General features: G+C 37.7%; 1 protein-coding gene across 2 annotated transcripts in view; it reads right to left on the bottom strand.

The window, feature by feature from the left end:
• NCKAP1L (NCK associated protein 1 like) overlaps positions 1 to 13,752 on the bottom strand; it is a 1,498,172-nt gene that overhangs the window by 932,682 nt on the left and 551,738 nt on the right. For both annotated transcript variants that reach the window (XM_044083976.1, XM_044083975.1), the window contains one exon: positions 1,919 to 2,028. In XM_044083976.1, the coding sequence (XP_043939911.1) occupies positions 1,919 to 2,028 (110 nt within the window). The remainder of the gene's footprint in view (positions 1 to 1,918; positions 2,029 to 13,752) is intronic.

A 13,752-nucleotide genomic window follows, 5' to 3' on the forward strand; every position in this document is an offset into this window, starting at 1 on the left:
GGATGTGGTGAGAGAGGACATGCAGGTGGTTGGTGTGACAGAGCAAGATGCAGAGCACATGCTTTTTTTTACTGTAATATTTTCATTTATTTTACTGGCATGATTAATTTGATAAAAAGGAAAATTTCAGTATTTTGTTTTCCGGCTATTATTTGTTTCATTTTTTGATTTTCACTTAAAATAATTGTCATAGAGGAAGGGAGTATGTTAGGAAAAAAAACCTCCATGGGGGGTGTTAAAATATTTTTATCGCCAGGTATCCAAATGCTAGATACAACACTGCTTACATTATTCATATTATGACTCCTTATCTACCATTCAGCATGTAGTTCAGATTAATTTATGTGTGTATTTTATATATATATATATATATATATATATATATGTGTGTGTGTGTGTGTGTGTGTGTGTGTGTGTGTGTGTGTGTGTCTGTGTGTGTTTGTGGATTCACTATGTAATCCCGAAATACTGAAATCCCGAATTTCAGTATTTCGAAATTACATAGCTGAACACACCAAACACCGAATCCCTACAACCGCGAAATTCAAAATCCCGACAGTACACTACAGATACAGCACACACAAACACATACACACAACTTCCTCCCCCCACCTCAGATATAATATCCTACACTACAGATAAGCAGGGGGCTTGCCTGCACCCCACCCATATGGGGGGCTGCGCTCCACACTCCCCCCTACTTATATATACTAACTCCAAGATCGCACAGACACACACAGGTAACTCACTCCCACACAATGTACACACCCTCGCACATACACACATCACAGTCAAAACACACACTGACATACACTAAAGCCCCTAACCAACACACATACACATACTTACATACCCAAACTCACATCTTACCATTCACACACCACAACACCAGAAGCGCTAATTCAAAATCTCCGTACTTCGGGATTTTGAATATCACACTTCTGGTTTACTGGTATTTCAAAATTTCACTATTATAATTTCGAAATACTAAAATTCATGATTTCAGTATTTCAAAATTAAATAGGGAACTCATATATATATATATATATATATATATATATATATATATATATATATATGTATATGTTTATCTATGTGTGTGTGTGTGTATATATGTATATGTATATATATATATATATATATATATATATATATATATATGTTTGGATTGGGTCATACCTAAAAAGCCAACCTACCCAGTTAAAATAAAAATAAATAAAAATGTGATTATCACAAGCCTATTTTGTCAAATCCCTATCTGTAATGACCTTGTTTGACCTTGCCTTTTTAGCTTTCAATTCTTTATTTCTCCCTATTAACTTATATACACTGAAAATTACCATCCAAGTTATTATTCACACCTCAGTCTTAGGTACTGTGTATTCTTACAGATGACAAATTAGCTTTTTTAGTTATGGTCCTGATTCCTTTTTGGACAGGTGCACACTCTGCTCCTAGTAAAGTAAAAGCCTGAAATCTGTCCTCTTCCAAGGTTTTGCTTGTCCCACACACTATTACACAGTGCAGTCTTTGAGATCGTTATTGTTGAAGAAAGTGAGAATAGAGTATCATCACAATGATATTTGTTTTTTATGACGGAAGAGGGGCACACCACAGAAGGACAATATTCAGATGAATGTAACAGTGTAAAATGTATAAAAAGAATGTCAGCTGACAGTTTATAAAAAAGCATATTGCAGCAGTTCTTTTAAATGGAGGTATCACAAAAGAATATGTATGGGTACAGTCATAACATGTTACACAGCATCAATTACATCATCCAGATTTGCATTCATAGCGCTAAGGACAAATTTACAGACAAATGACCTTAACACCAGTGTGAAGACAACAGTCTCTACCACACAAGTGCCTTACAATGTTAAATAATCATAAGGAGACTGATTTTTTAAATACTCACGTGTCAATATAGTCATCTGGAATTTTTGGTTTGGTGATATTTTCAGCATGGCGAACAAGCCAGAATACCTCATCACGTGAAAAAGACAGCGCCATGAAGACAAAGAGGGCCTGTCAGTACAAGAAGAAAAGGAAGTATATTGTAATCAATGTTAACGTTAGGTAATCATACAAAACTGTGACACATTGTTTCCAAGGAAAACAGTACTGACTCCTCAAATGTATGACTGGTTGGTTCATGTCAAATTACAGAGCTGTTCTTAACCAAACCTTTCCTGACACATGATTTTTGTATATCGTATCACTCACTGCCAGAATGAAATTGTTATTTGATTGTTCTTTAGATAAAATGAGTTTTGTGAGCAATAACTGTACTTTATATAAGGACTCAGAAAATGTAAATTTGCTGCTCATCAGTTCTGCAGTTCATGTAGTACAACTATACTCTTCGTTTTTAGTAAATAACTTTAAAAATATAATAAAATGAGCTAAAAATCTTAATAGACATGCAAATATTTTTCTAAGCATTATGTAACCAAATACTTGGATGTGAAATGTTTAGATATCACTCCTCGGTCATTTATAGTTATACTTTGACTATTACTGGTAGTGCCCATGCATGTGAAGACACAAATAAACTAATACATACAAAAATAGCAATTAAAAAAACTCTAGTTCTCTCAGTTTTGAATAACTGATATCACTTAGGTAACCATTTGAAATGTTGGGACCTGCTAGTGTGAGTCCCAAAATGTGAAGATTAAATTGTCAAAAGATTGGACTTGTACATATCAAGTTATTTAGTCCGACATGTCATTTCTCAGAGTATTTCCTGTACTCTGAGATATAGCAATCTCATAGATGGCATATATTTATATATGTATATACATGCTTGAGTGAGTACATGGATCTTGCACCCCCCATATGTCCTCCTCCCTTCTTTTTCATGACTGTACCAGTGACCTGACTTTCATGAGGAATTTCAACAGTATCATACCCAATTCTACATTCTCTTTTCTATCGTGAACATTTGCAGTGCCTTCTACATTTTAGTGTTCAGGGTGTATATCCATTCCTTCGATAACCTTGCTAAACATTTGCGGCATACTTTCTGCCTGCCTGATACCCCTCTTCTGATATGTTTGCTGGAAATGAGGCCCTTTATTACTGACCTGAATATCTTTGTTTCTATGAGTCACACCCTTGTCCCTGCAGCCTAATATATGGTCGGTGTTTGCCAGATGAGTGCTTCAGTTAGCATGTCATTCTTTAAGTTTTGTTCACCAGCATGTACAACAATTTTTAACATTTAATCCTAGGTACATTTATTCACACCCTGCCTCTGCAAGCTACATTAAATAGCACTAAAATCAGTATCTACTGCCTTTGGCCATTAACACAGTCTTAATATCATTAATGAAGAAAATAACTTTACTGTCTAGATGCAGGGTAAATTCTGAGATATAAAGACAAACAGAAGCATATTATATGGATTAAAAACCTTACCTTCAATGCCTTTCTTGTGAATTTCAAATACATTTCTTTGTCATGTCATAGTTGTGACATTAAACTATCTGCATAAGAACTGTGGTGCCAGGGCTAAGGAATATGAATTTAAAATGATACGTGTTTCCTCTCTCGCTCTCATTTCCTACTTGTAGCACAGATTATCTTGCAAAATATGTGCAACTTTGTGCAATTTTGTGAAATGTATACTGTAAATGTAAATGGGAATGAAAGGAAGGAAAATGCATGAGTGTGTTTATGATATAACCTCTAGCATTTCATGTACTTGTTTGTCATACAACGTAATTACAGCCTGCTTTAAATGGGTAGATGACTAATGTTGTGAAAAGAAAGCAAATATTAAAAATCAGACAGTTAAGAAATGTATATTCACATCCTATATATCGGTCCCATCTCTGTCTCTTGGATTGTATAATTAAGCCCTTATGCTTTAGTTACTTTTGCTGTGGGAAAGTTAAACAGCTAAGACAGGCCTCCTTCTAGAGGAAGTGATGTAATGAAGCATTAGAGCACAACTGAGGAAATTAAATATGTAAAATTGTCAGCTCTGTCATTGTTTTGTCTTGTCTTGAAATAACTAGACAACATATCTGTGAATGGTCTCCCTCTGTATATTTTAATATTTCTCAAACTCAGATCAGTCATGGCCAATATTCTTTATTGTGAGCTAGACTATTTAGTATTGGTAGATCATTTTTGTACATAATCTTCCCAGTTTTTTTAATGTTATTTGAATTTTTCACGTGCACTTTTCATTCCTTTGCATATTTAGTCTGGAATTACACTGTTTACCTTACTATTTATTACATTTTATGTATTCACTTTAAGCTGTTCCGGTTAGTCTTTATTATGTATTCGTTATCACTGTGTTATTTGAGAGGAGTATCATTTACCACTGGTTGACAAGCTGTAGCTCCCCATTTCTACTTAGCTTAGATTGTTTGGGAATACTACCAGGGAAAATGTTAATGTTTATGACTTAATTAATAAGAACAGCAAGTAACTTGAAGTCTAAGCACAGTTCCAGAGTGGTGGCAATACTACCATGTCAGGAAGTAAGATGTGAGGAGCTGAAGAATTTTTTAAGCATTCTCTGGTAATTGAGTGTATGTGCTTTTATGAAAACAATAACTTAAGAGAAGGAAGTTATCATAGGTAAGGGGCACTGGGTGATAATGTGGTTTACAGAGAAAGATAGAGAGAGAGTGGTGAGAAAAAGGGCTGAGGATACTAAGCCAAAGACTGGGCTCTAAAGGTGACCTGTATGCAGTCTAATCCAGGGATTAATCTTGAGCACTCATACAACAGATAGCAGTGAATATTCTCTTTGTGCTCTTGGGACAAGGTTGCAATTTATAAAGTCATTATTAAATTAGACTGGTGTGCACTTCCTTTTCTAGACTTTAAGCTGATGGGTAACCAGTTGTATGACTCAAGAGACCATCCCTCTGGTGTCATCTATTTCATTATCTTCATATTTGTATGTCGGTGCGTGCTACTGATTGTCACATATTTGGTTTGCATCGGAGGGGTTCAAACCACATTAACATCATGGAAAATCATATTTTCTTGGCAATGACCCCCTTAATTGTAACATTTTGGTGGGCAGAGGAAACAGACACAATGTTGAAGTATGCTGGGGACATAACTCCCTGCAAAAATTATTTAGAACAGCAAGAATCAATTTCTTGTTTTTGTGAGAATTCCACTTTTATTTTTGAAGTGTCTGTGCTCACAATTCAGTGTCTTGTACTTTTGATAGGCAAACTGATTCTGAGGAAGAAGCAGTGACAGGTGATGTTTGTCCTTCTTGAGTGATGGCCTATAATAACATGCAACCATTTTTCTGTCCATTCTGTGTAGTTATCTTCCTTTTACTCAATTTTCTACTTCAGAGTGTTTTTGGTGGCAACCCCAATAGAGTAGCTGGAGACAATGACAGGATCACTATGACTACATAGGTTCATAGGTAGGTACTAGGCTATCGGCCCAAGGGCCTAAGTAAGTCTAGCCAACAAGGTTCTCTGCCTTACACCACCCAAGAAAGTTAGTTTCCTGTGCCCCTGTCAAGCAGAGCCACAGAAGTGATCCCCAGGGTGTATTTCCTATTTCCCATCCACTCATCAAGATTGTTCCTAAAGAGTGCTAATGAGGAACTTTGCTTGACATAGATGGGTAGCTTGTTCCAGAGTATGGGAAGGCTCTGGGACAGGAATCTATCCCTCCAGCATGTCTTGTTTATTGTGGTGACAAGGTTTAGGTCCCTAGAGTGTGTAGCTCAGAGGGATTGGGATTTCTTTAGGTGTAGCATGTCCATCAGCTCTGTGTTTCACATAGCTTTATATGTTAGGCAGGGATCACCTCGGAGTAGGCAATATGCTATGGAGTAAAGCTGGAGTTTTTTGAGATGGTCAGTGTACGACATCTGTTTGAGGCCAGTAATCATTTTTGTGAGGTACTTCTGGGACCTTTCCAGCTGCTGCAGATGTCTTGTGAGGTACATTCCAAAAGGGGAGTTGTACTCTAATGGGTCTAATGAGTGTCGAGTAGAGGGGAATAATGTCCTCTTTTTTCCTGGATGAGAACCCTTTTTTGATGAGGTGCAGCACATAGAAGGATTTCCTGACTACTGTGGTGATGTGATTATCAAAGGAGAGCCTACTGCCCACCTGGGTCCCAAGGTCTTTTATCACACATTCAGCATTAAGTAGACTACCGCCTATGTGGTAGTTCATGGGTACAGAGTTTTTACCAAAGGGGGTGACAATGCACTTTTTGGCATTGGGCTTGTGGCCAAGGCTCTTGCCACCAGGCATCTGTCTCAGTGAAGCTCTTCTGTAGGATGTCCACATCATCTGGGGATTCGCCTATGGCTCCTAGTTTGCAGTCATCTGTGAACTTCATTAGCCAAAGGCCTTCTGTGTTAGCCTGTACTTCAGAGAAGTAGATACCAAACAGGAGTGGTCCCAGGACTGAAACATGTGGCACTCCACTTGTCACTGGTTTGAAGTCAGATTTAGAGTCTGCAACTTTTACAGTGTGGGTTCTGTCAGTGAGCCAGTTGGCAACCTATCTTGTGACTTAGGGATTTATACATAGTTTAGTGAGTTTAGCTATAATTCCAGAATGGGGGATGGTGTTGAAAGCCTTGGTGAGGTTAAGATAGGCTGTGTGAACCACCTTATCCTCATCTATGGCTTTGGTGACCGCTTCAAAGAAGTCAGTCAGTTTCAGGAGGCATGATCTGCCTTTCACAAACCTGAACTGGGTAGGGTTCAGAGTTTGGAGGTTACCAATGTCTTTGTTTTGAGTTCCATGATGATACATTCCATGGCCTTACAGACCAGGCTCGTCAGGCTAATAAGGTGATAGTTCCCGGGATCAGTGGTGGCTCCTCCTTTGTGGAGTAGGAAACTGTTGCTATGCACCATTCAGTAGGCACAAAGCCTGATGTGAGTCTATGATTGAACATGGTGCTTAGATGGGGAGCCAGTTCATTCTAACGTTTGTGTAAAATGCAGCCTGGGATGTTGTCCAGTCCCATGGATGCTGTGTTTTTGGCTTTAGAGAGTGCAGCTTTTAGCTGTATATTTGTGATTACAGGAACTCTGCATTCTTCCTGTATAGATATGGGCCCTTTAGGAGGTGAGAGGGGGGTAAAGTTAGCACTGAACCTATCTGCCAGGATGTTGGCAATATCATATTCTGTATTTTCATGTAGCAGGCAGATGGTGGCTGACATTAAAACTGAAATGGGAATTCTTTCTGTGGCCCCTTCTCTTTGGCACATACCATCCACTATTCCAGCTATATAGTATTGAACATGCAATGTTTATTGCTATAACGCCCAAATGAAAACATCTCACAGTTAGCATTTAATAACTAACGTTTTGACTTTATGCATTGTTGTGCAAGCATCTCTGATAAACTCTAGGGTGAGTGGAATAAGGAGTCAGTTAACTCCATATCCACATTAGTTAAAAAGGTAGTTTTATTTATATGTGTGGAGAAAAGGGGAAATTTCCTCGACATGCAGCACATGGGCCCATCTTCTTCAATGTCTTTAGTAAGACCAAGCAGTATACATTTTTCATTTGGCATCTGCTGTTGATGTCTAATTTTGTGCAGCGACTTTTCCTGCTTGCATTTCACATACAAACTACTGCCCAACAGAAGCTCCACTGCTGTCATCATCGTATTTTCTCTCAAAGCAATGTGGCATGTTCATAAATTATTCTTACCAGCAAGAAGACACTTTGATGCTCAACATTTTTTTTTCTCTCCCAGCCACTTTGCAGCTTAGATTTTGATGTTCTTAAAGTCAGGGAATGACCTGGATTCTGATATACCTGATCTGGATGGACTTTGCCTCAGTTTATATAGCAGTGATAGACAAACTACCCTCATGGACCTGTCTGACCCCTCACACCCAAATATGGGGCTACCTAATCTGTTTGCCTATGCTCAGTTTACATCACTGATGACTGCTTTGTTAGTAGGGGTTCATCAGATGAACAGCCAGAGCAGTGACTATAATAAATATTTCACAAAATAATCCAGTGATGGATCTATTGTATTAAGATGAGCACACACATTTGAAACACAACATATCATAAAATAAAAATTTGAAAACAAAACAAAATGAAAAGCAGCACCCCCAGCATCCCCACAAACCTGGAACTTATATATACCAATTCCGAGATCACACTAAAGTGAGGAAAGGGAAAACTCCCACTTCCTACACCACCTGCAACTTATAGATGCCAACCCTGAGATCACACTACAATGGGGAAAGGGCAAATTTCCACTCCCCACAAATGCTACAACTTATCTAAATGCCAGCTTGATACTCTGAATATTCAACAAAACATTATTCAGTCAAACCAATTATATATATATTTATATATGTGTGCATATCTATCCATCTATCTAGCTATATATATATGTATGGGTCTACTTCAAATTATTGAAATACGACATCAGCAAAGACAAAATCATGGAGAGGACAATGACAAAACTTTAAAACATCGAACTCCAGAACTCCAAAACCTATCCCCAAAACAAACAAGAAAGCAAGTAAAACCCACCAAAATGTGGGGCTTCACCCCTCACACACCCCTAACTAAATATACCAACTGAGATTGTACTTCAGTGAGGAAAGGGCAAAGTTCACCATGGTGGCCAAGTGGTTCTTTTCCCGAGGTTAGTTTTCTCTGTTCCAGGAACTCGATTATGTGAAGATTCTGCGATGTCATCTTAATGAATCCATCTTCGATATTCTGGTACTTCGATCTTTTGAAATAGGCCCATATATATATATATATATATGTGTATATATATATATATATATATATATATATATATATATATATATATTTATATATATGTGTGTGTGTGTATGTGTGTGTGTGTGTGTGTGTGTGTGTGTGTGTGTGTGTGTGTGTGTGTGTGTGTGTGTGTGTGTGTGTGTGTTTGGGTACAACTCCTTTGTTGATGGTTACGTTCAAATATTTTTTGTGGTAGTGTCACACCATTTTTTTCATAAAGTTTTGGTATTGGGATGTAGTATGTGCATGTGCAAATGTTTTGGGTTAAAAATTAAATAAGGGCTAGAGAAGGGAATACATATGTTTCTGTTTGGGCTGTGGTGAGTTTTGTGTGTGTGTGTGGGGGGTGATTGGAGGGGGAACCAGGGACAGAGGTAGAAGTAGGGATAAGGTTAGTAGAGTTACCACATGTGAGTAAAGTGGTATGTGAAGCTGCAAATAGAATGATGTAATGGAAAAAAGGGTGTGCATGCATATGTCTGCTGTGAATGTAGTGCCAATAATGGAAAAGATAGAAAATTAAAAAGTTTTCTGTCTGACTTCAGTTCTAAAGAAATCAAAAGTAATCAAATAAGAAAGTAGTATATTCATTTTAGACTCATCAGATTGCCGGAAGTTCAGCAGTCTGTTCATTAACAGTAGCAAGGATTTCTAATTTATGCAGTATATTGAGAAAAAAGACCAGTTTATAATTTTAAGTTACGCACTTCTATAGTGCTGGATATTCATTATCCCTAGACTGACTGGAGGGATACTGCCCCAAAATGCATCCCATTCAACAAACTGACGCCTCTCCGAGTGCTCAAGCTCCTTCCCTTTTCCTATATTGCATGTCTCCTGCAACCTTAGATCGAGATTGCTGCATAACTCAACACTTCAGAGAGTATAAGTTGGTGGTGTTTCTTGGACTAGTATTATTGGCTGAAGTCAAAACCTTTTTTTTTCCACAGGTTTCTTTCAATTCTTTGCCGGCTATACTGCAATTCATGCTGAACCATGCAAAGCTGTGCTTGATAGCTCTAGGCAGTATTAGGAAGCCTAAATAGAACATGCCCAGTAGCAGGCTGTGCTAAGGCACTACCCTTTCATTGCAGGTCCAAGTTAAATTGTTAAATGTTTTACCTTACTTAAAATCCCACCAATATTTATCAAAATGTAGACATTTTATTGTACTAAATTTAGTACAACTGCACTCAAAAATTTATTAGAGACATTCACACAATTTGCATATTGTACTAGTAAATCAATATATATCATAGTTCCACACTGTTGAACTAAATATAAGGACAGCAACTTGCCTTCCCTCAGATGGCAACCTCATATTGTTTGGTATACTCAGTGTAGCAACTGCCTGTTTTGACAGACAATGAACTATTACTTACCTCATGAAAAACTATTTGAGAGAGGTGCAAATATCTGACTAAGATGAAGGCATCACTCTCTTATTTGATCACAGTTTGTAAGCACCATACATTTTCAGAGCACTGCACACAGATACCAGGAAAACGATCATACTGTTGGCTGTGAAAATGTGACCAAAGCCTCCAAGGTCAATCAAGACTTGAATTCAGTGGAATTCAGACACAATAAAACTAACTACCACATCCAGGTAAAATCCATCCCAAACCCAGTGCACATAAACCCTCTACTAATAAAAATGTAATAGTGATAGCGGATTCTGTAGTCAAGCACACAGCCTCTGCTTTCACAAGGCTATGCAAAAACAGGGCGACAGTGAGTTGTCTTTCAGGCATACCTCTCAGCCTGTTTGCACAAGAAATCTGGACAAAGCCTAAAATTATATGTGGACAAAGGCCCAAAAATAGGGACAGATTTTAAATACTGTCCTTATAAATTTATAAAGTTGGTAGGATAACAGGATTTGTGTAAGAATGCATTTGGATATGGAATCTGAAACTCAAATGTTATTTCATGATTTCAAACATCAGTGTGCCAGAAAAGCACAATTTTTATGAGGAACTGAACAATCATATGAGGCTATAATCTGGACATTCTGCAAAAATCTGGAGAGTTGAGAGGTTTGCTTTCAGGTGCCAAGATCTCCAATGTTTCAAAGGCCCTCGTGACCCTTAAGCAGAACTAGTATGACTACAACATGCTGGTGGGTCCATGTGAGTCTAAATGACCTGGTACAAAAAAAAATGAGGGATGTATAGAGAGACATTTCCAATCTTTCTATGCAAGGCACATATGAATTAAAGACAGTACTAAGTGGCATCCTCTTTTCTCCAAGAATGATGCCAAGAAAAGTCGATTGTTTCCAACAACTGGCTGAATAAATGGTGTCATTTGAGCAGGATCTACTATGTGTCAGCTTGGAGTGAGTTGCTGCATAGCCCACTTATTTTGTATGTTTCATTCCAAGGTATCCACATGTTGGCTAAAACACTTGCTGCCCTCATAGTGCCTTTTTTAGGAAAATCCAGTAAATGGAGCTCACAAGATAAAAAAAAAAATCAAAGCAAATCAAGCACCAGAAAATATATAGCGTGTGCTGCTGAATGCTAGGAGTCTAAATAACAAATTGCCTAGCCTTAAAGTCCTCCCACATTTGGAGCACATTATGTACGTATTATTGCCAAAACTTAGTTTAAAAGCACACAAATCACTTCCTTACCAGGTTTTTGACCAACCATGCCTTAAGGCCAGATAGGAACTGCGGTGTATTATCAATATTTTGAAAAGAACACATTACCTCCAAGCATATTCTTAGCAAGCCACAAACCAAGCTTATGGAGATACCAGTCACACTAAATAAAAACAACTATTCACAGCATGTTACAAGACCACCTTCATGTCCCCTGAAAACCATTTTGACTGCTAAATGTAACAGATAAACTTAAAATACACTGGAACTCCATCATCCTGAGAGACTTTAACTATCCATTGATAAACTGTGATACCTGTACCTCAAATGCAGGTAATGGCCAAACTTTCTTGATTTTGTAAGCAAATATAGCATCTATATGCATTATTTTACTGGTATACCCTTCTCTAGTTACATCGGACCACAGACTGGTAAACTTCATCTTCAAAATTCCCAAACAATCAGATGCAACTATCACAGTATTAAAAGACTTCAAATGTAAAGACCACCTAAAATTCTATGATGAAATAACCTCTTAAAATGTTGACATAGCTAGTTATGGAAATAATTTCTATGTTCACCTGAGAAATGTATTAACTTGACAGTCTCTACTAGTACAAAACAAAATAGGAACTTTAAGAGCAGACCAGCAAGGTGGTCTGTATGCATAAATAAATAATATATTCTCATAAGTTGCACTTACCTTTAATGGTAAATGCTCAAATTCCTCACTGCTGCAATAGTCTTTAAGGCTGTATGGGCTGTATCTTGCCCAAGACACAACAACCACATGGCTTCCAAAATCTCTGGCTTCCTTCCACAGTTCCACTCTGAATAGTGATTGGTTGGTCAAAGGAGGGAAAATCAGCAATAAGGGAGGAAAGTCTTCAGGACTTTCTTGCCTTAAAGTTGAGAAGCATTGTATTCATCCTGAATGAAACAAACAAAAAATAACCATATACACCACCAATGGAGATGGTGGATGGGTGTGGCTACTGCAGCAGTGAGGAATTCAAACATCTATTGTTATGAGTAAGTGCAACTTACAAAACTGTACTATGTTTGTCATCGGCTACAGTAGACTTTAGGCTATATAGATTGATTGCCAAAGATATCCAACCTGGGAAGAGGAAGGATATGGATCCAGAGGTCCCTGAAGAATGGTCGTAGCATAGCCAGTCCTGGATCTGGACAAAATAATCCAGTATGCAATTCCTTCTACAGATATATACAGACAACCTTGTTGCTGACTCTAGAAAGTTTCTAAAGTCCACCACTTTGCAATATGCCATAAAAGAAGACAAGGCCTTTGGAGACCATGCCTTAATACTGCCTGGAATTGGTTTATCATGGTGGGTATAACAAAAGGCAATAGCTGAGAACAGCCAACTTGAAATAATCTATTTGACACAAGTTGTCCTTTCCTAGTCGTGACATAAGAAATAAATAGCTGTTTATTTTTTCCATAGGACTTGGTTTGTCAGAATAGTACTAGAGCTGCTTATAGAGGTCCAGAATATGACTGATGACTGATTCTTTTTGCATAGTTGAAAGGGTTATGATAGAACATTGGAGTTTATTGATCTAATTCACAGAACACAAACAACCTCAGGCTTCAATAAAGGATTTGTTCCTACTGATACCCTATCCTAAAACTGAATAAAGTAGGGACATACCAAGAAAGCTTGCAACTCAGATATTCATCTTACAGTTGAAGCAAGGATAACAGTTTTTCATGTAATGAACCTTAAATCTGTCTGATATTTAGGTTCAGATGAAGATGTAGTCAACCTATCCAGAAGAAAGTTAAGTTCCCAAGAAGGAGCAACATGTTTGCAAGGTGATCTCAGATGAAACACTCATCAGAAACTATATTACTTAGAAAACATTGAAAATAGAGAAAGGTCCATGGGCAAACATACCGAAGATGATGCAAGATGTACTTTGACAAAGTAGTATGAAGGCCAGAGACTGGTAACTCACAGAAATATTTTAATGCCAGTGGTGCAACATCAGATAGGGCCCTCGTTTTTGGACAGGCACCAACTAGAACATTCTTTCCTCGTGTCAAAGTAAGATGTTTTCGTTGCAGGATTTCTAGCCTCCTTTTGTACCTGCTGCAGTTCCTCTAAAAATAAGTGCCTAAAAGGTATCGGAATCTACACAGATAATTTAGGATGTTTTAAAATGAGGTATATCAAACTTCCTCTGTCTTGAGTGAGTAGATACAGATACTGAAGAAGTCTGTGCTAATTGCACTTTGTCAATTGCATAAAAAAGGAGAATCAATATTGCCTGAGCCAAAAGGGGGTTACCATAAATATTAAAGAGCCCTTCAAAATCCACAGAATTACTCGATTTCAGTAGAAAATA

This window comes from Protopterus annectens, chromosome 9.part0 (assembly GCF_019279795.1).
Source record: "Protopterus annectens isolate FY-2018-M chromosome 9.part0, PAN1.0, whole genome shotgun sequence".
Lineage (NCBI taxonomy): Eukaryota > Metazoa > Chordata > Ceratodontiformes > Protopteridae > Protopterus > Protopterus annectens.